This window comes from Neoarius graeffei, chromosome 4 (assembly GCF_027579695.1).
Source record: "Neoarius graeffei isolate fNeoGra1 chromosome 4, fNeoGra1.pri, whole genome shotgun sequence".
Classification (NCBI taxonomy): domain Eukaryota; kingdom Metazoa; phylum Chordata; class Actinopteri; order Siluriformes; family Ariidae; genus Neoarius; species Neoarius graeffei.
In genome coordinates this window covers 104,116,094-104,142,618 of record NC_083572.1, presented here as the reverse complement: position 1 = coordinate 104,142,618, position 26,525 = coordinate 104,116,094, and the positions used below count along the sequence as shown (strand labels likewise).

General features: G+C 44.0%; 1 protein-coding gene across 2 annotated transcripts in view; it reads left to right on the top strand.

Moving 5' to 3' along the window:
* The window catches only part of col28a2b (collagen, type XXVIII, alpha 2b), a 124,033-nt gene that overhangs the window by 57,856 nt on the left and 39,652 nt on the right, over nt 1–26,525 (top strand). For both annotated transcript variants that reach the window (XM_060920103.1, XM_060920104.1), the window contains exons 13-23: nt 4,722–4,790; nt 4,935–5,003; nt 5,602–5,670; nt 9,425–9,493; nt 10,504–10,572; nt 10,889–10,957; nt 22,176–22,247; nt 23,465–23,533; nt 23,680–23,751; nt 23,884–23,952; nt 24,034–24,102. In XM_060920103.1, the coding sequence (XP_060776086.1) occupies nt 4,722–4,790; nt 4,935–5,003; nt 5,602–5,670; nt 9,425–9,493; nt 10,504–10,572; nt 10,889–10,957; nt 22,176–22,247; nt 23,465–23,533; nt 23,680–23,751; nt 23,884–23,952; nt 24,034–24,102 (765 nt within the window). The remainder of the gene's footprint in view (nt 1–4,721; nt 4,791–4,934; nt 5,004–5,601; nt 5,671–9,424; nt 9,494–10,503; nt 10,573–10,888; nt 10,958–22,175; nt 22,248–23,464; nt 23,534–23,679; nt 23,752–23,883; nt 23,953–24,033; nt 24,103–26,525) is intronic.

Sequence of the window (26,525 nt, the reverse complement as noted above, 5' to 3'; positions counted from 1 at the left end):
ATCTCTGATGGTATGGGGTTGCATTAGTGCATGTGGCATGGGCAGCTTACACATCTGGAAAGACACCATCAATGCTGAAAGGTATATCCAGGTTCTAGAGCAACATATGCTCCCATCCAGACGACGTCTCTTTCAGGGAAGACCTTGCATTTTCCAACATGACAATGCCAAACCACATACTGCATCACTTACAGCATCATGGCTGTGTAGAAGAAGGGTCCGGGTACTGAACTGGCCAGCCTGCAGTCCAGCTCTTTCACCCATAGAAAACATTTGGCGCATCATAAAACGGAAGATGCGACAAAAAAGACCTAAGACAGTTGAGCAACTAGAATCCTACATTAGACAAGAATGGGTTAACATTCCTATCCCTAAACTTGAGCAACTTGTCTCCTCAGTCCCCAGACGTTTACAGACTGTTGTAAAGAGAAAAGGGGATGTCTCACAGTGGTAAACATGGCCTTGTCCCAACTTTTTTGAGATGTGGTGTTGTGAAATTTAAAATCACCTAATTTTTCTCTTTAAATGATACATTTTCTCAGTTTAAACATTTGATATGTCATCTATGTTCTATTCTGAATAAAATATGGAATTTTGAAACTTCCACATCATTGCATTCCATTTTTATTGACAATTTGTACTTTGTCCCAACTTTTTTGGAATCGGGGTTGTACATATGTACAGTGCTCAGCGTAAATGAGTACACCCCCTTTGAAAAGTAACATTTTAAACAATATCTCAATGAATACAATTTCCAAAATGTTGAAAAGACAAAGTTTAATATAACATCTGTTTAACTTACAACCCCAATTCCAAAAATCAGAACAGAACAGTCTTCCACTTTGCCACAGTCCATTTTAAATGAGCTTTGGCCCAGAGAAGACGTCTGCGCTTCTGGATCATGTTTAGATACGGCTTCTTCTTTGAACTATAGAGTTTTAGCTGGCAACGGCGGATGGCACGGTGAATTGTGTTCACAGATAATGTTCTCTGGAAATATCCCTGAGCCCATTTTGTGATTTCCAATACAGAAGCATGCCTGTATGTGATGCAGTGCCGTCTATGGGCCCGAAGATCACGGGCACCCAGTATGGTTTTCTGGCCTTGACCCTTACGCACAGAGATTCTTCCAGATTCTCTGAATCTTTTGATGATATTATGCACTGTAGATGATGATATGTTCAAACTCTTTGCAATTTTACACTGTCAAACTCCTTTCTGATATTGCTCCACTATTTGTCAGTGCAGAATTAGGGGGATTGGTGATCCTCTTCCCATCTTTACTTCTGAGAGCCGCTGCCACTCCAAGATGCTCTTTTTATACCCAGTCATGTTAATGACCTATTGCCAATTGACCTAATGAGTTGAAATTTGGTCCTCCAGCTGTTCCTTTTTTGTACCTTTAACTTTTCCAGCCTCTTATTGCCCCATCCCAACTTTTTTGAGATGTGTTGCTGTCATGAAATTTCAAATGAGCCAATATTTGGCATGAAATTTCAAAATGTCTCACTTTCGACATTTGATATGTTGTCTATGTTCTATTGTGAATACAATATCAGTTTTTGAGATTCCTAAATTATTGCATTCCATTTTTATTTACAATTTGTACTTTGTCCCAACTTTTTTGGAATCGGGGTTGTATAACGTGAAAGTAAGGTTAATAATATAAAATTAGGTGACACATTTTTCAGTTTTACTCAAATTAGGGTGGTGCAAAAATGAGTACACCCCACAACAAAAACTACTACATCTAGTACTTTGTATGGCCTCCATGATTTTTAATGACAGCACCAAGTCTTCTAGGTATGGAATGAACAAGTTGGTGACATTTTGCAACATCGATCTTTTTCCATTCTTCAACAATGACCTCTTTTAGTAACTGGATGCTGGATGGAGAGTGATGCTCAGCTTGTCTCTTCAGAATTCCCCAAAGAAAATGATTTCTTTACACCACAAAGGTGAAGGCTACTAGAAGATCAGCAAAGCTTTACTTATCAGTCAGAATACTGTAGCAAAAGTGGTACAAAAATTTAAGAAAGATTTTACTGCAACCATCTCACAGAGACGTCCAGGTCGTCCATGGAAGTTAACACCTCGACAGGAGCGTCTTCTGATGAGAAGGGTTGAAGAAAATCGGCATGCAAGTTCACTACAGTTATCTAAAGAAGTAGAAAGCCAAACTGGGGTGACTATTTCCTGTGACACAATACGGCGTACGCTGCAGAGGAATGGCATGCATGGATGCCGTCCACGAATGAAGCCTCTCCTAAAGCCCAGGCACAAAAAAGCCCACCCAGAGTTTGCCAGGGCCCATGCTGACAAAGATGCAGACTACTGGGACTCTATACTCTGGAGTGATGAGACCAAGGTAAATGTTTTTGGAACTGATGGCTTCAAAACTGTATGGCGCCACAAAGGTGAGGAATACAAAGAAAACTGCATGGTGCCTATAGTGAAACATTGTGGTGGCAGTGTCCTTATGTGGGGCTGCATGAGTGCTGCTGGTGTCGGGGAGCTACATTTCATTGATGGCATCATGAATTCACAGATGTGTTGCTCTATACTGAAAGAGAAGATGCTACCATCACTCCGTGCCCTTGGTCATCATGCACTTTTCCAACATGACAATGATCCTAAACACACACCTAAGGCCACTGTTGGATTTCTGAAGAAGAACAGGGTGAAAGTGATTCAGTGGCCAAGTATGTCTCCTGATCTGAACCCAATCGAACACCTACGGGGAATTCTGAAGAGACAAGTTGAGCATCACTCTCCATCCAGCATCCAGTCACTAAAAGAGGTCGTTGTTGAAGAATGGAAAAAGATCGATGTTGCAAAATGTCGCCAACTTGTTCATTCCATGCCTAGAAGACTTGGTGCTGTCATTAAAAATCATGGAGGCCATACAAAGTACTAGATGTAGTTTTTGTTGTGGGGTGTTCTCAATTTTGCACCATCCTAATTTGAGTAAAACTGAAAAATGTGTAATCTAAGTTATATTATTAACCTTACTTTCACGTTATAAGTTAAACAGATGTTATATTAAACTTTGTCTTTTCAACATTTTGGAAATTGTTTGTACTCATTGAGATATTGTTTAAAATGTTACTTTTCAAAGGGGGTGTACTCATTTACGCTGAGCACTGTATCTGGGGATCCATACACATATCTGGAACCTGGATGCTCATACATATCCAGATGTGCATCAAAATCTACTCAATTATTCCTTGGCCCATGGCTCACCTTCCCACCAAATTTTATCCAAATCCCTTTACTACTTTTTGAGTTATGTTGGGAAAGGGAAAAACTCTGGATCCACATATATATTCAGATTTGCATCAAAATCTATTCAGTTTTTGCTTGGCCCATTGAACATCTTTCTCCAAATTTCATTCCATTCCATTCACAACTTTTTGAGTTACACTGGGAACAAACAAACAAGCAAACAAACCGAGGTGAAAACATAACCAACAAATTTAACGGAGGTAATAACGTTGTGATTGACTGTGTACAGTCTTTTCTCTGCAAGATTTGATAGGCACTTTCCAAATTCAAGGCCTTCTAGATTTTAAAATGAAAACATCGATGTGCAAATTAACATTAATCAAAAATTCTGGATGTTATTTGAAGATCACTCCTCATTTATGAACACCGTGGTGTTGCAGTGACGTATGATTATAAATGATGTGAAGTTGTTCTTAAGCTGTAATACAGTAGGTGAAACAATTCATATTTATGTTTCTAACATGTATAAAGAGGCACGTTCTTTCATTGGGCTCTAAAGCAGAACATTATGGAGCATTAAGGGACATGCGCAAAAAAAAACCCCAGAAAAGATCTGGTGCGCACATCATCTGTTAGATGATTTATGATGTCCTTCTGGTGCATTTCGCATTCTGAAGATATATATCGTACATTTCGTGTTCTCAACTATATCCCTCTGTACAGCCATTCTCCTGTCAGAAACACTTCATCGTATTTATGGAGTTCAGGCTTCTCTCAGGTAGTTCCTCATGTACACCAGAAACTTTCTATTTTTATTTTTACATGTGTCCCTTTGGGAGCTCCATAGAACATAGTGTATGTTGAGTGATAAAATTATCTTTTTATGGTTTTCTCCAAAGTATAGCTGATTTCTTGCAGGAAAGATAATAAACCTGAGGGGAAGTGAAGTGAGGAGGAGAGAGAGAGAGAGAGAGAGAGAGAAAGAGGAGTGTTAGGATTTAAACATTATTAACCATCAAGACTTGTGAATTTAGTGTTTTATTATTATTAATTTAATGCACTATTTTAATAATGCAGTTATTAACACAACTACTAAAATCACATGCCATTCCAGTTTAGGGATGTAGCTCACCACTGCTAATGTAACAGTAATGTCAGTAAAATGTAGAATTTATTCATTCATGTTCATTTTGTAATGAAGATGACCATGAAAAATGATGTTCAGCAATTAATGCAATTATTATTGTTCTATTATAGCCATTAGCCATTATTATAACCATTACGGAAGCCATGGCCTAATGGTTAGAGAAGCAGCTTTGGGACCAAAAGGTTGCTGATTTGATTCCCTGGACCTGGAATGGCTGAAGTGCCCTTGAGCAAGGCATCTAACCCTCAACTGCTCCCCAGGCTGCTCTGGCTATAAAAGCGTCTCCTTAATGTAATGTTGTGTGTGTGTGTGTGTGTGTGTGTGTGTGTGTGTGTGTGTGTGTGTGTAGGGTGAGATGGGACTTCAGGGCAGACCTGGACCTCCTGGACCTCCAGGACTTGGAGAACCTGGCCCACCAGTAAATACACACAATTTGTTATTGGGATGGTTATTCATTTTATTAATAGGCTTTTTTGTTTATTGCTCGTGTGTGTGTGTGTGTGTGTGTGTGTGTGTGTGTGTGTGTGTGTGTGTGTGTGTGTGTGTGTGTGTGTGTGTGTAGGGGCCTCAGGGGCCACAGGGAGTGCAGGGAGAGAAAGGGCCTCCAGGAGAGGGATTACCTGGGCCAAAGGTACGCACATTATGCCAACATTTACGTAAGGAAAGTTACATGCAATCAGAACCAAGTTACCGAGCAGCTTTTTGGGTCTTGATGATGTACTGACTACTGACAGAGTCCTACTGTTACAAAAAGCTGACACTAGGCACTCCTTCTTTTAAATGCTTGATAAATGTCTCTTCACAAAAAATTTCACCATATCAACACTTTTAAGATTTTCTTTGTAAAATGTGTCAAAACACAGGTTTTTAGTTCCATTTATTGTTCACTACAGTATGCAGTATGTACAGTGTCTGTACTTGTACTAACATGTACCACATTCATATAAACCAGGGATTTGCAGCTGCGCTACCTATAGAGCTGCTGTTATAGAAAATTAATCCACACCTTCTGACCAATCAGATTTGAGACTTTATCAGCGCTGTGGTAAGGAAGTGAAACGAGGGAGAAAAGATGGACCTGGGGCCACCTGGAAAGATGGGCTCCAGATTGAGCACGTTGGAGGGCTTTGGTGGTGGCCTCATGCTCTGTTATGGGTGACGAGGACTGATGATGATGATGATGATGATGGTCAGAGAGGTGTGATTATCGTCCTTCTTTATTTTCACAGGGAGAGCGAGGAACAGAGGGCCCGAGGGGACCGAGAGGACCAGCTGGACCTGGAATTAAAGGACACAAGGTAACATGAGAAAACATTTTGCCATTACTCAGGACACATTTGGGTTAGGGTTAGGATTTATGCAAAGGTATCAAGAGGGAATATAAAAGTAGCTCAAAAATCCCCATCATGATATGTAGGGGCCTCTGGACATTTGAAACAGAGTGTTATACAAGTCTTACATTTAACTGGATTCTAGGTTAAAGGTGCACCAAATGATTAAACACTTATTCACAGCAGATTTCAGCTCCAGAGGCAGTTTTCTGTAATAGTTCATTATCATCATCAACTGTCATCAGGTTGTGACAGACAAAAAATCATTTTCTCTGTCAGTGTCTATAACAGAGCGAGCCATGACATGTCTGATTATCCAGCCTTTGGCAACAAGCAATTACAAGAACATGCAGTCAGTATGGAGGGGTTTTGTTTTTGTTTTTTGTGCTGATGTATATGATGAGGTGATTCCTCAGAAATGAATATACAGCATGTAAGGAGATTTGATTTATATTAGAAGTGTTTTTAGTAATATAGATATTTAATCACTGCCTAAAAGCAGAGCTCTTGAGTGAGTTTATGAGCAAAATATTTAAAAGGGCACAAAATCACTATGAATAGAATAATAATATTACAGCACCATGAATGAACCATCGAATTGTGTCGTGTCGTGATTTTCACCTCAATAAATCACTGTATTGTCTTATGACAGTGAGACCAATAATGAGAGATGCATCGCAGTTATCTCATCTTATCTCATTATCTCTAGCCTCTTTATTCTTCTACAGGGTCGCAGGCAAGCTGGAGTCTATCCCAGCTGACTACGGGCGAAAGGCGGGGTACACCCTGGACAAGTCGCCAGGTCATCACAGGGCTGACACATAGACACAGACAACCATTCACACTCACATTCACACCTACGGTCAATTTAGAGTCACCAGTTAACCTAACCTGCATGTCTTTGGACTGTGGGGGAAACCGGAGCACCCAGAGGAAACCCACACGGACACAGGGAGAACATGCAAACTCCGCACAGAAAGGCCCTCATCGGCCACGGGGCTCGAACCCAGACCTTCTTGCTGTGAGGCGACAGCACTAACCACTACACCACCGTGCCGCCCAATCTCACAGTTATTATTATTATTATTATCATCAGCTCAGGGGCGGCACGGTGGTATAGTGGTTAGTGCTGTCACCTCACAGCAAGAAGGTCTGGGTTCGAGCCCCGTGGCTGGCGAGGGCCTTTCTGTGCGGAGTTTGCATATTCTCCCCATGCAGGCCCGTTTCAAGCTATTTGGGGGCCCTCGGCAAAGGGGGATCTGGGGCCCATAATTATCCCCCCCTCGACGAAAGGCCTTATGGCCGCCTACCCACTGAAGACTTAATAAATAAACTAGTGCTGTCAAGCGATTAAAATATTTAATCGCGATTAATGTCGCGACTGTCATAGTTAACTCGCGATTAATCGCACATTTAATCGCACATTTTTGTCACATGAAAAAACATTGTAATTCTCTTATCAGCATAAAAAAGTGAATGGGCTTGCTTTGTACCAATGTGTTTTTTTTTTTTTATTGCAGAGCATAACACGTCTTGTCACAGCCACTGACATCCATAACTTCCATATTAGATGAGAAAACCAAGGGATGAAAAATAAAGTGCATATCACTGTGAAAATTTTAAAACATGTTTTATTTTACTCTTCATTAGTTTCTTTTGAAAAGAAGTATTTGCCATAAAAGAAGAAAAAAACAGATAACAAAAATAAAAACATTCATCATACGTTCAAAAACGTTCATCATAGTGTGGCACTGTATTATCTAATTCTCACTGCTTATAACTATACACCCCCCCGGTGGAGATGAGCTGGGAAACTGAAGACTGAAGGAACAGTATTGAAAAGTATCTTTCCAGTCTCACCTGTGAAAGGTAATCCCATGTGATCTCGTTTGGACGGTAAACCTGTTGGTACAGTTAAATGAAGCACATGAATGAGGCATCTTTATTCTTGGCTACTGTCTAGACGATACGGTTGAAGAATCTCCACTTTGCCCCATCCAATATGGCGGCGAGGATGTTTATATGTCTATGCCTTTCTCCATCACTCACACGTACTCTTATTGAAGCAGCGCGTGACAAGCCTCAACAGGAACTACGGGTGACTCGCAGGGCCAAATTAGAATTTGCGTTAACGGCACTATTTTTTTTAATCGCGTTAAACTGAGATCGCGTTAATGCGTTATTATCGCGTTAACTTTGACAGCACTAAAATAAACATCACACATATTGTAATCATTCTTACGATTTTTACTTCATAAATGAACTCTTTACATTATTATAAATAATTATCAAACCCAATTAAACACAAGAATAGACAAAATATACACACACACATATATAACTACCATTAACGTAAGCTAGCTACCAAATTTGCTTGTCGACCCGCTTGGTATTAATGAGTGTGTACATTCTCACTTACCAGTGTCTTGTTTTTTTCTGTCTTCCTCTTCCCGTTTCTTCTTTCTCTTCTGGCTCCCTGAGGGGTAATTTCGCTTCATATTTGATTTTGGGTTTTTTTGCCGTGGAGCTCTGCAACCACTTGACTGGACGGAGATGGCCATTGAGGGGTTGACAACAGACTGTCATTGCACTTTTTGGCCAAAGCATGTAGGGAGGCGCTGTTGTGCATTAGAGGGCCCCCCTTGGAACTAGGGTATTTCAACAAGTGTCATTAGGCGCTGCGCTGCCGCGCTCAAAAAGTTGTCATTGCTATTGAATACATAACCAGTCGTTCGGCAGCGGGGGCCCTTCAAGGGCTGGAGCCCTAGGCAATTGCCAAGTCTGCCTACCTTGTTGCAACGGGTCTGTCCCCATGTCCATGTGGGTTTCCTCCGGGTGCTCCGGTTTCCCCCACAGTCCAAAGACATGCAGGTTAGGTTAACTGGTGACTCTAAATTGACCGTAGGTGTGAATGTGAGTGTGAATGGTTGTCTGTGTCTATGTGTCAGGCCTGTGATGAGCTGGCGACTTGTCCAGGGTGTACCCCGCCTTTCGCCCGTAGTCAGCTGGGATGGGCTCCAGCTTGCCTGCGACCCTGTAGAACAGGATAAAGCAGCTAGAGATAATGAGATGAGATGAGATTATTAGCTCATCCAGCAGACAGGCAATGAGCTTATGTTATCATGTGTTGTCCGTCGTCCATCCAGTGTCTTCTCTCTCAATTCCTCACCGATATTTATTCTTTTTGGCAAGAAGGTAGGTCTGCCTGGGATGCATATGGCTTCTACCCAAATTTTCATAATTGCAATTAATAATGAAGATATGGAGTAATTAATCAATCCCTAACGAGCAGTTTCCAGACAAATCGCTGCTTCTCCCTCAATTCTTCACCGATTTTGATTCTTTCTGGCATGAAGGTAGGGGTACTTAGGGTGCATATAACTTCTATCCAGATTTGCTTAATCACAACTTTTAATGAAGTTATGGACTAATTAAGCCTTAACGAGCAGTTCAACAAAAATTGATTCTTCTCAGTCAATTCCTCACCGTTTTGGATTTTTTCTGGCAAATAGGTCAGTATTCCTAGGGTGGATATCGCTTCTATATATACAGTAGCTTGTATATAGTGTACATAGCTTGCAACATTTATTGCACAAGGTGGCCCACTTTAGATCGTTCCTTCTGGACTAGACTGGGCTGGAGTGAACTACGCCGTTATTGACAGTCTCGTTATTATTATTATTATTATTGATGGACATTTTCCATATTGTGTGTCTTTTAGGGTGACTATGGACCTCCTGGGCCACCTGGACCGATTGGGTTTCCTGGAATAGGTATACAGGGAGAAAAGGTGCTGAAAAAAAACTTATTAAATTAAAATACACAAGTCCCCCCCCCCCATATTTTGTGCTTGTGTAATTTCACTATAAAACTACATATCATAATAAAGACTAGTGTGCTCACATGACTCATTAATGCTTGTACTAAGCCTTATTTCCTGTGGTGTCAAAAAGTACTGTAGTACATTCCATTAAAATACTTATAGGGATATTGAAAATTACTAATATTGTCATTGTGGCTGATATGAGCAGTTAATGCATGTGAACAGAGTTCAATAAGTTTAAGTTTATTTTTACTTATATTGCGCATGTTTCATACAAATATGTTCACATGCGCATTACAATAATTAAGTATGTGTACAACAACAACATTGCACAAAATTTAACCCCAAAATTGCTGAAAAGGAAAACCTAAAACATAACCAAAAATTATTGAAAAACATAAAATAAATTAATAAAACCATCTAAATATAAACATTAATGATGAAAAGCCTCTTTAAAAAGATAAGTCATAAAAATATCTACAGATCCTGTGTTGCAAAGCTCCCGAAGTAATTTGTTCATTGAGTTCAATGGCTCATTGATGAACAATGTCCGATGCACCAGAAATATTGAAATTAAAAATTATTTTAATTTGTGATATTTATATATATAAATTTGTTAATATTTGACAATATTTTAAATTGCATCTTTTTGTAGAAGAAAAATGTTTCACTATTTTAGCTTAATTATAGTGAAATGTCATGACGTTACATTATAGTGCTCTCATAAGAGAAAACATCAGTATAAATATCCTTTCGAAGCACTACATTGTTTGTTTCTATAATATTTGCTGTAATTGTATTGGACCGAAAAAGCACATGGAGCAGGATAAAAACAATGGACATTTTTATTCAAGGATATTTGACACATTCTTGATTCGATGTTCTAGATTAGATGATAGTCTTCAAATTCCTACTGCACAAAGGTGATTCTTATGGATCATAATTAATGGACAACTTTTCATCATTTTTGGTTTTAGGGAACTGAGGGACCACGTGGTGCCCCAGGATTCAGAGGCCCACCAGGAGAAGGTTATCCAGGACCGAAGGTAAGAAAATCCCATTAATTAGGAAGCATTAATAAGCAAAATATACTTGGGATGCCTTTTTGGGAAATGTACATTTGATAGACATGTTTATCTAAAGCAAACGCAGCCCTTTAAGGTTTAAGATCTAACAGCAAAATGTGGGTCTTGGTCTTTTTGTAACACAACATTATATTGCATGTTAAATTGTGTTTTGCAACAGCACCATACAACACTACGTTAATGAAAATGAAATAAATCCAAACAACACTAGATGATGACTAATTCATGGATATTTAACAATCTAAAGAGTTTCTATATGTATGTGTTTTGGTCACAGGGTGATCAAGGATTACCAGGAGAAGTCGGAGCACCAGGAGTGAGTGGAGTGGGAGAACTAGGACCAAAGGTTTGCCTCAAACATTTGTGTGGTACTTGAACACACACATCACATTCATTCCATCAATCTTCATATTTTATTTGAAATATTACAGTATGTTATTTGCGGCGCTCCATACTTAAGAGAAAATGGTAATGCATCAACCTGATTTTTGATGGCATTTGCGACCATATGATGTCTGTCCATACAAAAGACTTAAGTGTACCATCACAGGGAACCTAATCATAAGTGCAAGGCAAAGTATCTCATAAACACTTGACCACCGGACAATGAAATCTGTATCTTTATTTCCATAAGATAGCTGGGTTTTTATCCAGAGCTTATTTTTAATTTGCTTTTTAAAAAATAGCGTGGGATTATTTACTAACACATTTTATGGAAAATACTGTATTCACGACAGTTTCATATAAAACTCAGTTAAACAGTTTCATTAGTCCACTAGCTTGTTGGACAGTTGACAGTTTCTGTCATGTAAGGGTGATAGATGGATGTAATCACAGGAAGAGTTTTATTGAAAACATGCTAGCAAACAGATCCAAAATGGAGACAAAGGGCGAGTTGAAAAACAGGCAGTGGTGGACTGAGGCACAGACAGGATATCAGAGGGAATACAATACTCACAGTCCAAAAACACAAACAGGGTCAAAACCAGAAAAATGATCCAAAATACAAGGCTTGGTAACGTAGAGCATATACTTCACAAAGTCTGTGTGTTACTGTGAGTTCTGATATGTATGTTCTGTGATTGCGCTCTAATCAGGAACAAGTGCATGGTAATTAATCCTAATGGTTCTGCACTCTGAGCTCCAACGCATGTGGACATAAGAGATTGTGATAGTTCCCTGATGTGGGTGGAGTACAGAAGCAAGGCAGGCGGGAGCTAATGTTCAGACACGCATTTATTAAGAACTTTTCAGCTCCTCACTCAGCACGCTAGGACATGTATGTGTCTATACACACACACACACACACACAGAGAGAGTCATGCTCTGGTCCCAGTACCCCTTCTCTGCTCTCCTACTCCTCTTATGCTCCATCACTGCAAGAAACACACACACACACACACACATACACACACACAGAGCACGGTGGTGTAAGTGGTTAGCACTGTCGCCTCACAGCAAGAAGGTTCTGGGTTCAAGCCAGGTGGGGGCCTTTCTGTGTGGAGTTTGCATGTTCTCCCTGTGTCTGCGTGGGTTTCCTCTGGGTGCTCCGGTTTCCCCCACAGTCCAAAGACATGTGGTTAGGTTAATATGGGACGGCCTTGGGCTGAGGTGCCCTTGAGCGAGGCACCTAACTCCCAACTGCTCCCCGGGTGCTGTTAGCATGGCTGCCCAATGCTCTGGGTATGTGTGTGTGTGTGCTCATTGCTCACGTGTGTGTGCATGTGTGTGTTCACTGCTTCAGATGGGTTAAATGCAGAGAGGAATTTCACAAGTGTGTGATGAATAAAGTTGTGCTTTCTTTCTTTCTTTCTTTCTTTCTTTCTTTCTTTCTTTCTTTCACACACACACACACACACACATACACACATATCAATTGACAACAGGTGTAACGACTTGGCCACTCACCTTCCCTGACCCCGCCCTCCATTCACAGACTGACGCTCGGCCATGCCCCCGCTGCCACATACCCCCACTGCCTGACTCAGGCCGGGGAGCCATCCAGCCTGCAGCAGACTCCCCTCCCCCCCAACGGGACAGGAAGTCCACCACCACCCCCGGCCTGTAGACCACCTCGAATTTAAATGGCTGGAGGGTGAGATACCAACAGGTGATCCGCGCGTTGGCATCCTTCATGTGAGGGAGCCACTGGAGGGGCGCGTGGTCCAAACAGAGGGTGAAAGGGCACCCCAGCAGGTAGTATTGGAGGGTGAGGACCACCCATTTGATAGCCAGACACTCCTTCTCGATACTGCTGTACTTGCTTTCATGCATCGAGAGCTTGTGGCTGATGTACAGCATGGGTCATTCCTCGCCCTCCACCTTCTGGGACAGAATGGCCCCCAGGCCCCTGTCCGATGTGTCTGTCTGTAAAACAAAGGGGAGAGAGAAGTCAGGGGAGTGTAAAAGTGGCCCCCCACACAGTGCAGCTTTTACCTTAAAGAAAGCCTGTTGGCATTGCTCCGTCCACTGGACCGGATCTGGTGCTCCATTTTTAGTGAGATCAGTCAGCAAGCTGGTGATGTCTGAATAATTAGGTATAAACCTATGATAGTAGCCAGCCAGCCCCAGGAACTGTCTCACCCCCTTTTTGGTCTTGGGCCTCGGGCAGGCTGCAATCACTGTGGTCTTGTTAATTTGGGGACGCACCTGCCCATGACCCAAGTGGAAACCCAGATACTGTACTACCACCTGCTCAATTGCACACTTTTTTGGGTTAGCTGTGAGACCCGCATGCCTCAGCGACTTTAGGACAGCCCTAAGGTGTTCCAGGTGCCACGGCCAATCGTTGCCATAGATAATGATGTTATCAAGGTACGTGGCCGCATAGGTGGCATGAGGGTGGAGGATCTTGTCCATGAGCTGCTGGAACATCGCGGGAGCCCCAGATAGCCCAAAAGGAAGTGTGACAAATTGGTGTAACCGAAATGGTGTGGAAAAGGTCATTTTCTCTCAGGATAGAGGAGTCAAGGGGATCTGCCAATATCCCTTCATTAGATCCAGTATCGAATAAAAGCGAGCAGTGCCTAATCGATCGAGCAACTCGTCAATGCAAGTCATTGGGTATGTGTCAAATTTAGACACTGCGTTGACCTTTCTATAGTCCACACAGAACTGGACCGACCCATTGGTCTTGGGAACCAGGACCACTGGGCTGCTCCAGTCACTGTGGGACTCCTCGATTATGCCCTTTTTGAGCATGGCCTTGAGTTCATCCCAGACCACCTTTTTTTGTGTTCGGGCAAGTGGTAAGGGTAGCTACACATCACCACCCCCGGGGGCAATTCAATGCGGTGTTCTATTGGGTGGGTGCAGCTGGGCAGGGCCAAGAACATGTCGGAAAATTCTGCAACTTGGCTACCTCCATAAGTTGGGCCAGCGAGAGGTGATCTCCACAAGGGACCAGAGTCACTTGAGGTGTGGGTTTTTTTTTTTTGTACCTCTGGCCCCAGCTCTGCCTTCTCGGGGACTGCCAACACCATGGGGACCCCCTCATTCCAATGTTTAAACAGGTTGGGGTGGTAAATTTGCAATGCCCCACCCCTATCTGTTCACCTCACCTCATAATCGATGTCCCTGACTTGCCGTGTGACCTTGAAGGGCCCTTGCCACTTGGCGATTAATTTGGAGCTCAACATGAGCAATAATACGAGCACTTTGTCTCCTGGTGTGAACTCTCTAAGTCTCATGCCCCTGTCATACAGTTGGACTTGACGTTCTTGTGCCTGCCGCAAATTCTCCTGGGTTAAGTGAGTGAGTGTGTGGAGTTTTGCGCACAGGTCGAGAACGTATTGAATTTTGGTTTTGCTAGGCAAAGGTCCCTCTTCCCAATTTTCTCATAGCACATCCAAAATGCCACGTGGCTTCCGCCCATATAATAATTTGAACAGTGAAAACCCTGTGGAGGCTTGCAGGACCTCTCGAACTGCAAATAACAGGGGCTCAAGCCATTTATCCAAATTACATGCATCCTCACTTACAAATTTCTGAATAAATTTTTCAGGGTTTAATTAAACCCTTCCACTCAGCCATCTGTTTGTGGGTGATAGACACTGGTGCGGATAGACTTAATACCCATTAACCCATACAGTTTGCACAGTGTGCGTGACATAAATGTAGTGCCTTGGTCTGTCAGGATTTCTTTCGGAATCCCAACCTGGGAGATAATATGGAAGAGTGCTTCTGCAATACTGCATGCTGAGATATTGCGGAGAGGCACTGCTTCCGGATATTGCGTTGTATAGTCCACCAGAACTAAAATAAAGTGATATCCTTGTGCTGACTGATCTAATGTCCCAATGAGATCCATCCCAGTTCTCTCAAAAGGGGTCTCAATTAGAGGGAGAGGGCACAAAGGTGCTTTTGGAGTGGCTGCAGGATTTACTAATTGGCATTCATGGCACACCGCACACCACCGATGGACATCCCTGCGAATCCCTGGCCAATAGAACCAGGCCATTATTCAGGCTAGTGTTTTATCGTGCCCTAAATGTCTGGCCATGGGGTTAAAGTGAGCCGCATGGAATACGAGTTCCCTAGGACTCTTTGGGATTAACAACTGGGTTATTTGTTCACCGGTTTGAGTGTCCTGTGTCACTCGGTACAACCTATCCTTAATAATAGCTTAATAGGAGAAGGCCAGTGTCATGCTTGGCTGGAGAGTTTGACCATCAATTACTCTCACTTGGTCAAATGCATGACACAGAGTCTCGTCTCATGACTGCTCTAACAGGAAATCCTCAAGGGAATCTCCGAGGGAGGGAGGAGGGGCAGGCTGCTCCTCACTCCTCGTATTGTCCTGATGCGATGCTGATGTAGACGGCTCTGTGACAGCTTCCCCAGTCAATGCCACACCGGGACCTTCCCATGACATATTAATGCAGGACCCACCTCTTACTATGTGTTCCATCAGTTCTTTAAACCCTGGCTAATCAGTCCCCAAAATTAGCGAGTGGGTGAGACAAGGTTTACCCACCATCTTTATTCTATGCTTCTCTCCCCAAAATAGAATGTGGACGGACACTAATGGGCAGTTGTGAACATCCCCATGCACACACAATACCTTCACCACCTGTGCTCTCCCCAGTGCCTCACCTTGCACCAGGCTTTGGTGGATTGAGGTCTGGTTACAGCCGACATCCACAAAGGCATGATATGTATCCACTTGTACACTTACCGGTATACGATACGCTCCGGCCCGATCGAGGGCAGTCTCTGGCGTGTCGGGGATCCAGACCACTGCGCCCACCTCCATCATGGAGCATTGACCTTGAAGATGTCCCGGCTCCCCACACCGCCAGCACACTGACCCAGGCTCTCCTTCTGCACCGGTGTTTTGGGTGTCACTCACCTGAGGGGGAGAATACACAGACACGGAAGGGGAAAATGGGAGGACATCACATGTGCATCAGGCCAGCTGGGTGGGAGCTGGCCCCTGGCTCCACAGTGGGGGAACAGGGCGGGGACGGGAAGCAGAGGGAGAGAGAGAGAGAGAGAGAAGAGGAGAAGAGGCAGCACATCCTCCTGCACATCCTCCTGCTGTCAGAACTGCTGCCAGGTGGTCCTCCATCAGTTTGATGGCTTGTTCCAGCTACACTGGGTGATGACACTGGACCCACTCCGCCGTTCCTTCCAGAAATCATGCGATGAACTGTTCCAGTGTCACCAGGTCAATAATTCCCTCGGTGTCATGGTCATCCGCCCTCAGCCACCACTGGCAGGTGTCCTGGAGCTGTTGGCTGAATGCAAATGGCTGGCCAACCTCCTCCAGCTTCAGCGCCCAGAAGCGCTGATGCTGTTGTTCCGGGGAGCAGCCGACATGCTGCAGAATGGCTTGCTTTAAGTCAGCATAAATGAGCCGGCTGTCGGTAGGGAGCTGCAGTGCAGTTAGTCAGGAGAGGAAGTAGGCACGCTGTGTGCTGCTTGACTGGCCACCCCAATGCTTCGTGCGGACCCATATTCATTAGGGTGAGGTGGGGAGAGTCCGCTGTGGTGGTGGTCAAGGACCCTGCTGATGTGAGCAGGTGCTGGAACTCCTGGCAATCTTCTTGCTGGGCCAGCATCAAGGCCTCGAAGCATTGTTCCTGCTCCTTCTGGAGGCCAATCAGTGCTTAATGCTGGTTCTGCTGAGTGGTAGCGAGGGCACAAATGAGGTCCTTGAACAGTGAGGACTCCATGGGTGGGCTCCCTTCTGTACTCCCAGGTTTCAGCACCACTGTGATAGTTCCCTGATGTGGGTGGAGTACAGAACCACAGCAGGTGGGAGCTAATGTTCAGACACATGTTTATTAAGTGCTTTTCAGCTCCTCCCACCTGCTGCCTTGTAGGTCATGTCTCTTTAGACAAAGGTTCGGGGAGAAAACCCCTAAATCAAATCAGGAGGGAGGGACCCGAAGGCAGATGTTAGAGCAGCTCGACCCTTCATCTGGCATCCCCTGCAGTGACACTAACTCAACAGATGTATTGATCCATCTCTCCTCTGGATGTTGTTTGTGAAGCCGAGAGAGAGGAAGTGGGAACTAGGCAACACATTTTCTCTACACACAATGCCCAGACACAGCAGTTCAAGAGGTGGCAAAGAGGACACTCTGCGCTCACGATCTGCAATAGTGGGAAAACAACATGGAGGAGGGCAGTTTACAGGTTATAAATTCTCTCAAACTGGCAAATGAGAGAATGCCATGGGTGCTTCTCAAAGGTGGGAGAGGTCATCGCATCTCACTGACCAGCTAACGCCCGCCCAAGCTGGGCAGCCCCCGGCCAATTAGTTGCTGGGCCGTCACACCTGTGTGCCTCTCTGGGTGCAAGAGGATAGATCAAAAACCAAATAGCAGGCATAATCAAGTACCCACAAACAACAAGCAAAGAAAACGAAAGGCAACTTTGTTGGGACTTGGAACCTCGAATGTCCACACACTCTGTCAGGGCATAGAAGAAGACCTCACTGATGTGAACAGCATCAGGAAAACAGCAATTGTTGACAGAGAGCTCAACAGACTCAAAGTGGGCATTGCTGCCCTACAAGAAATGCGTTTAGCCAATACTGGATCCATCAGAGAGAGAAACTGCTCACTCTTTTGGCAAGGGCTTGGAGAAGAAGAACGACAGCTCTATGGTGTTGGGTTCACTGTACATAACAAACTTTTGGACTCCATCACCACCCCATCAGCCATATCTGAGCGGCTCGCGTCACTGACACTCACAACGCGTGCAGGACAAGCAACCATCATAAATGCCTATGGCCCTACCCTGAATGCAGACCCAGAAGCAAAGGGCAAATTCTATGATGACATCCACTGTGTGCTCCAGCTAGTCCCTGTGGAAAATCAACTATATGTCCTCAGCGACTTCAATGCCAGAGTAGGGAGTGACCATCTCAACTGGCCATCCTGCTTAGGGTCCTTTGGCATCGGAAAAATGAATGATAATGGGCAAAGACTCTTGGAGCTCTGTACTGATCACGGACTGTGTGTAACAAATACATACTTTGACTGCAAACCACACTACAAGGTCTCCTGGCAACATCCCAGATCGTGGCACTGGCATCAACTCGATGTAGTCCTAACCAGGAGGAAAAGCCTCAACTCAATCAACATGACTAGGTCGTTCCCAAGTGCAGACAGTGACACTGACCATGCTCTGGTCATCTCCAAAGTCAAGCTGGAGTGAAAGAAAGTTCACACACAAAAAACACCCAAAACAGCAACGTTGAGCACATTCAACATGAAATGCAGGCCTAGGCAGGAGGAATTCTCCACTAGACTACATCATCTCATTGAAAACCAAGGTGGAGGTACTGAAGAAGATCCTCACCCAGAAGAAATATGGGAGGCACTCCGCACAGCCATGTATGATGCTGCCTCTGAGATATTTGGAAAGAAAACTACCTCCTTCAGAGAAGACTGGGTAGAAGCAAACCAAGAAACCCTACTACCATTGCTTGAAGAGAAAAGAGATGCATTGCTGGCCCATGTAAGATCACCCAGCCAATCCACATATGATAGGCTCAGGGAAGCCAAGCACAAGCTGCAGGCTGAATCCAGAAGATGTGCAAATGACTACTGGAATGCATTGTGCAATAAGATACAGAAGGCTTCTGACCATGGTGGCCTCAAGACCATGTTCCAGAAGATCAAAACCGCCTTAGGACCACAGGTCACTAAAGTGGCTCCAATCAAATCAAAGACTGGTGAGCTCATCCATGACAAGAGCCAACAGTTAGAGCACTGGATTGAGCATTACTCAGATTTCTATTTGGTTGAACACCATCTAGACAGCAATCTCCAGCTCCCAAGACTACCCGAAATGACAAAACTTGATGCAGAACCCACTCTCCTTGAGCTGAGCAAGGCTATTGATGATCTCCCTTCTGGTAAGGCTCCAGGCAGTGACTCCATACCAGCTGAGCTCCTGAAGTACAACAAAGAAGCCATCATCCCTCATCTCTACAACCTTCTTCTCTGCTGGAGAAAAGGCACCATACCACGAGACATGAGAAATGTAAAGATCATTATGCTGTACAAGAACAAGGGCAACAAGGGTGATTGCAACAATTACCATGGTATGTATCGCTGGCAAAGCCTTTGCTCATGTGGTTCTGAGATGTCTACAACTACTTGCTGACCAAATTCTGCCTGAAAATCAGTGTGGTTTCCACTCAAAAAGGACATATTCTCTCTTCATCAACTCCAAGAGAAATGTTGTGAGCAACAGCAACTACTTGCCATCATCTTTGTGGATCTGACTAAGGCGTTCAATATGGTCAGCAGATCAGGTCTGTTCTGTGTGCTGGAGTCCATCGGCTGTCCACCCTCCCTATGTCACATCATATCAGCATTTCATGAAGATATGCAGGCAACTGTCCAGTTCGATGGTTCACAATCCAACAGTTTTGCAATCAAGAGTGGGGTCAAGCAGGGATCCATTTTAGCTCCAACCCTATTCAGAATTTACTTTGCCATTCTGCTGTCTACTGCTTTTAAGGAAACCCCTGGCGAGAAATCTGCATTCTGCATTGGTAAGCCAATGGATCGCTATTCAATCTGGCATGCTTCAGGGCCAAAATGAAGGTGAAGGAAGCCACCATACATGACTTACTCTTTGCTGATGACACAGCTCTGGTTGCCCATGATGTTGCCACTCTACAACACATGCTTGACAGGCTCAACTCAGCATGCAAGTTATTCTCACTTGTGATCAGCGTCAAAATTGTTGTACTTACCCAAGGAATGCAAGAGAACCATGAAGCCTTGAAGTTGGATGGGAAGCCCCTAGACGTGGTGGACAAATTCTGCTATCTGGGCTCCACTGTGACTTCTAGCATTTTCCTTGATGAAGAGATCAACTCAAGGGTTGGGAAGGCAGCTGTAGCCTTTGGAAAGCTGTGCAAGTGAGTGTGGCAAAACAAGCACCTGAACGATAAAACCAAGGCAAGAATCTATGAAACTCATGTCCTCAGCTCCCTTCTGTATGGCTCTGAGACCTGGACATGCTACAAGAGGCACGAAAAGAAACACATACCATCTTAGATGTCTACAAAAGATCTTCAACATCAAGTAGCAGGACAGAGTCACCAACACCGATGTACTGAGAAGAGTAGGCCTGACCACCATCATGACTACAATCAGCCAAAGAAGACCGAGATGACTTGGCCATGTGTCCAGAATGGATGACTGCCAAATTCCAAACCAGCTGTTGTTTGGCCAGCTGGCTACAGGCTTCAGACCCCTTGGAAGGCCCAAGCTGCGCTACCGAGATGTATGCAAAGAAACCCTGAAGGACTTCCACATCCCCTTCGGAAATTGGGAATGGTTAGCCAGAGAGAGAGCCACATGGAGACATGCAGTATGGACCAGTGCCACAAGATACAAAGAGGAGTGTAGTGCTTACGGAGTGTGGGTGGAGCACAGAGGACGGCAGGACAACGCTTTAGATACAGAGAAGGCTTTTATTTCTCAACTTTTCAGTTAAATTGCCAGTTTCTAGTATGCGGCGTAACACACACACACACTCTGTGTTCTGGTCCCGGGTTGCGCTCCCTCTGCTCTCCCTCTGCCTCCTTAAATAGGGAGCGGTTACTGGGAAAACACACAAAACAGAGGTTAATTACCGTCAGGTGTAGCGATTCTGCCACTCACCTTCCCTGGCTCCGCCCTCCTGTCACAGACCGGCGCTTGACCATGCCCCTGCTGCCACAATGAGATAGCAGAACAATGGGAGAGAAGATGCCAATGAAGACACCAAAGGACTAGCCAGGCAACACCATCATCAATCAACCTCACCTGCAGCCACTGCAACCACCTTTGTCTATCCAACATCGGTCGTATCAGCCACGAGCGACATTGCAGTGACAGAAGACAATTTCCACACTGATATGAACTGTTACGACCGTCTGACTAGACGAAAAGAGCCAACAACAACTTCAGCTCCTCACTCGGCACTCTAGGACACGTATGTGTCTATACACACACACACGGACACACGCGCACACACACACACACACACACACACACACACACGGACACGCACGCACACACACACACAGTCGCTTTCTGGTCCCAGTACCCCTTTTCTGCTCTCCTACTCCTCTTATGCTCCACCATCACTGCAAGAAACACACACACACACACACACACACATCAACTGACAACAGGTGTAATGACTTGGCCACTCACCTTCCCTGACCCTTTCCTCCATTCACAAACTGATGCCCGGCCACGCCCCCGCTGCCACAGAGATATAACCAGAAAACTGTTTGACAGATTGAGTTGGATATTGGATGGTAACTATACAGTAATGCTGTAAAGTAAAAGCACTGGTTCACTGTGTGTTACTCAGAGTCCTTATATGTATGTGCTGTGATTGAGCTCTAATCAGGAACAGGTGCATGGTAATTAGTCCTAACGGCACTTCATGTGCACGCAAATGTGTGTGGATGTAAGAGATGTAACCAGACATCTGTTTGACATATCAAGTGTGATATTGGATGGTAACTCTACAGTAGTGATGTAAAGTGAAAGCGCTGGGTCCCTGCTGTCCACCAGGCACCCAGCAGAGTCACACCATAATAAATGTGGTGGTGTCGTTTCTGGCGCATGGCATGTGGTGTCAAAGAAAGGAATAAATATGTATTCATAACTGCGTTGTGTATCTCATTATTGGTCTCACTGTCACAAGACAATGCAGTGATTTATTGAGGTGAAAAACATGACACTACACAATTCGATGGTTCATTCATGGTGCTGTAATATTATTATTCTAGTCAGGTTGATTTTGTGCTGTTGCAAATATTTTACTCATGCACTCAGTCATCAGGAGCTCCACTTTTAGGCACTGACTAAATATCTTACTGTATATAAGGTCAAAAGAGCTAGACTATATGGATTATATCTTTTCAATCACAAACCCCCAAAACAGTCCAGAATCAAGTCCTAAAATCTGGTCTCGACAGCTTTCATTCAGAATGAACAAATCCAATCCACATGATGAATCACCAAGTTAATGGATTGCTCTAAGACCTTTGGACCTGACTTTATGCACTATGATGAAGTTCTTCTCCTCTGCAGGGTGAACCAGGAGCGCCGGGATTATCAGGTTTACCCGGGTTACCTGGAGAGGATGGCGCTCATGGACAAAAGGTAGTAGTCCTAGTCAAATTGTCCATCCTGTCTGTAAAATAAATATGACACTTTAAAATATGTCTTTTTTTTTCTTTATATAACAGGGTTGAGCTCAAAGTCACATGCTGAAAACATTTGTTTTAGTATTATCCTGCTTTTTAGTGGAAATTTAAAAGTTTACATTTAGACTTATGGCATTTGGGAGACAACCTTATCTAGAGTGATTTAGGCCCAATCCCAATTCTAATTTCTACCCCTTCCCCTCCCCCTTCCCCTTGGCCCTTCCCCTTGAAACTGAGCTACAAGGGATAGGGCTTGAAATTCAACCCTTACGTATTGGGATAGCCCTTCAACGATCGCATACGTCATCGCGTACCTCCGTCAGCGTTTACATTAGCAAAACGCGACCAAATGCGTCATTGGCTGCAACCAGCCACTACAGTCAGAGCCAGAGATCTCTGCTGGCAGGGTGTGATTTGTTAACTAACACCACAGAATGGGATATCTTTGGCGCTTCGTGCACCACATCCAACAGAATGAGGTGTCAGAACACTCATGTAAACAATAAAAGCGAGAATAACAGAACAAAATGTACGCAGTCAAGCAACCGAAAACAATACTCACTCCCAAAGCTTTTTAGCAGCAGCTTGGATTTCAGAAATCGCTGCTCATTCTCAGCTCGAAAGCGAATCAAGCGGCGTGTTTCCTCTGGATAACAACTTAAAACACGTAAATAATGGAGAAAATACATTTATGACAATCTTTTGCCGCGGGAACCGCCATCTTTCTGAAATCCGCATGAAATCTCGCTGAAATCCGCATGGCATTGTGGGAAATCACTCAAACCCCTTCGTTCGGAGTCAGCTCCAGGAAAATCTCCGTTTGGAGGGGTACAGAAGCCCTACCCCTTCCCCTACCCCTCCGCGTTAACTGGGATTGGGATACCCCTACCCCTTCACATGAACGCGCAAAATGGAGGGGAAGGGCCAAGGGGTTGGTCCAAGGGGTGAAATGGGATTCGGCCTTACATTCATCTCCTTTTTTATACAACTGAGCAGTTGAAGGTTAAGAGCTCAGCAGTGGCAGCTTGGCAGTGCTGGGATTTGAACTCATTACCTTCCAATCAGTACACTGCTTCAAATGTGTCATAATTGAAACTATAACAGCTAAAACTGGAATAAACTCCAACCAAAATGATGGGATCATGTGTGTGTGTGTGTGTGCATGCATGTTAGGGAGAGCCTGGTGTTCCTGGTACGAGAGGGCCGGAGGGAGCAGCAGGTGTTGGAACACAAGGAGAAAAGGTAAACTCTTTTCTTCTTCTTCTTCTTCCTGTTACTCTTATTTTAACAGCCAGTCTGTTCTCACTGATTGTCATTTTGAAATCAGTCAGGTTCAAAACTGTTTTTTAGTTATTGGATAAAGAAGTGTGTTTTATACTTTTGGACAGGGAGATCAGGGCCAGAGAGGAATCCGTGGATTAGCAGGACCTCCAGGAATCACCGGACCATCAGGAGCAAAAGTGAGTAGAAAGAAAGAAAGACTTTAATTTGCTTTGGAAAAAAGATAATTGTCCCATTAATTTTGAAATGTGGGCAGTAACACGAGTTGAAGTCTTCTGCTCTAAATAACGTTGTGTTTTGTCCTCCTCTAGGGTGAACCAGGAACACCAGGACGTCTCGGCTTACCAGGACTTCCAGGACGTGCAGTCGTTGGAACAAAGGTACAACTGATGAGTTTTGCTCCATTCAGTATGTGCACTGATGTGTACACTCTGTTACAGACATGTTTAATGCTTTTACAGGGTGATGTAGGTCCACCAGGTCCTCCAGGACCACTGGGGGAGACAGGATATGGACTTCCAGGACCAAAGGTATTCCATAATGATGGATGAATAGAAATAGTGCATGCAGTTTTAGAGTTTTCGATAAGTAGGATCCAAGTTCAGAATTTATTTTGGAATAAATGTAGGACACAATTAAAGTCATTAAAGGGAGGCAAAAGTGTCAAAACCAAATGGACGAACAATTGGCAAAGGAAGTCAATCTGTAAATAATCTAATACCAGAAACCACCTGAAATGAAACAGACGATATGGTATATTGGCTCAGAAATACAATCAGAAAGAAGGCAAGACTTCGCAATGAACCACTGACATCCAAAGAGTATCAAACAGTGAATAGACCCCTGGCACATGGCATCACGCATCATGTGATAATTTCTCCTGGGGGACAACCAGACACTGTCTTTCCTGTAAGCAAGGCTTAATCTGTCTTAAATATGGTTCATTTTTGCTGTTTTTGGTTGTTCCAGTTGTTCAAAGAGAGAAAAAGTTAAAAGGTATTGCTGTCTCCCTGGAACTTTGTCTTGAACTTCTGATTGTGGCTGATAAACTTGAGCTGGGCATTTCTTTTGAAAGCTGCGATGATCTGGCAACTTGTCAAGGGTGTACCCCGTGTCTCGCCCATAGTCAGCTGGGATAGGCTCCAGCTTGCCCGCAACCCCACACAGGATAAGCGGTTATGGATAATGGATAGATGGATGGATTTCTTTAGAAAGGAAATGTCTCTAATCTAGGAGTAGGACTTTTTTTCACAGTAGTAGGAAGAACCCAGTATGCCTTTTTATCTGTAACTGTCAGTGAATTCCTTTGTTTCGCGCCAGCTTCAAGCCCACAACAATGATGCTATGTGAGAACAGCGCTTTCCAAGGCCTGCCATATAGTTGCAGTGTGCGGCCACAATCTTGCCATTTTTTTTCACTGACAATCCACAGAGTTAAAGGTTTTTTGGTCATTTTTTGTGAGTAGTTAACCTGGAATAGAATATAGGTTATATTCAGTCATGTGACTTTTGCTTGTGAGTTTACTTCCGGTGAATGAAGTGGTGGTCAGACAAACTGATTTGGCTGCCATTATGTAAAGAGCTAGTGAAACCATCTCTGACTATTTTCACAGTTTAGAGGCCAATGCATGCTCAAGATACCTCCAGAAAGTTGCTCTTTGAAATGGGATAGAGCCTTAAGGTGATGATACATGGGGCAACTTTTTAGGCAATGTTGCCAGCAACAGGCAACCAGGTGAGACACAGGGCAACTAATTAGGGCAACAGACAATTGGCAACAACCAATCAGTGGTGGGTTTCCCAAAAGCCTCTTAATGCTAAGAGCATCTTAACTAGGAAAGAGAGTGTTAATTGTGCTGCTCGCGGTACCATCTAACAATGATCTTTGTGCTTCGATGGTTTTGGGAAACTCGGCACAGATAAGAGCAACTCTATTGCCAGGGACACAGACACCACAAAGATGGACACCGAAACATTTGCAGCTGTCACTTTTGTCTTGCCTTCAGCCTTTATTTCGCTTAAGTCAGTCTCACTTCTGGAACAAAACTGAATAGATACTCTGGTCAAAAGATAATTTGTCATTATTTTAACATTTATACAGTGGGGCAAAAAAGTATTTAGTCAGCCACCAATTGTGCAAGTTCTCCCACTTAAAAAGATGAGAGAGGCCTGTAATTTTCATCATAGGTACAATTCAACTATGAGAGACAGAATGGGGGAAAGAATCCAGGAAATCACATTGTAGGATTTTTAATGAATTAATTGGTAAATTCCTCAGTAAAATAAGTATTTGGTCACCTACAAGCAAGCAAGATTTCTGGCTCTCACAGACCTGTAACTTCTTCTTTAAGAGGCTCCTCTGTCCTCCACTCGTTACCTGTATTAATGGCACCTGTTTGAACTCATTATCAGTATAAAAGACACCTGTCCACAACCTCAAACAGTCACACTCCAAACTCCACTATGGCCAAGACCAAAGAGCTGTCAAAGGACACCAGAAACAAAATTGTAGACCTGCACCAGGCTGGGAAGACTGAATCTGCAATAGGTAAGCAGCTTGGTGTGAAGAAATCAACTGTGGGAGCAATTATTAGAAAATGGAAGACATACAAGACCACTGGGTCGATCTGGGGCTCCACGCAAGATCTCACCCCGTGGGGTCAAAATGATCACAAGAACGGTGAGCAAAAATCCCAGAACCACACAGGGGGACCTAGTGAATGACCTGCAGAGAGCTGGGACCAAAGTAACAAAGGCTACCATCAGTAACACACTATGCCGCCAGGGACTCAAATCCTGCAGTGCCAGACGTGTCCCCCTGCTTAAGCCAGTACATGTCCAGGCCCGTCTGAAGTTTGCTAGAGAGCATTTGGATGATCCAGAAGAGGATTGGGAGAATGTCATATGGTCAGATGAAAACAAAATAGAACTTTTTGGTAAAAACTCAACTTGTC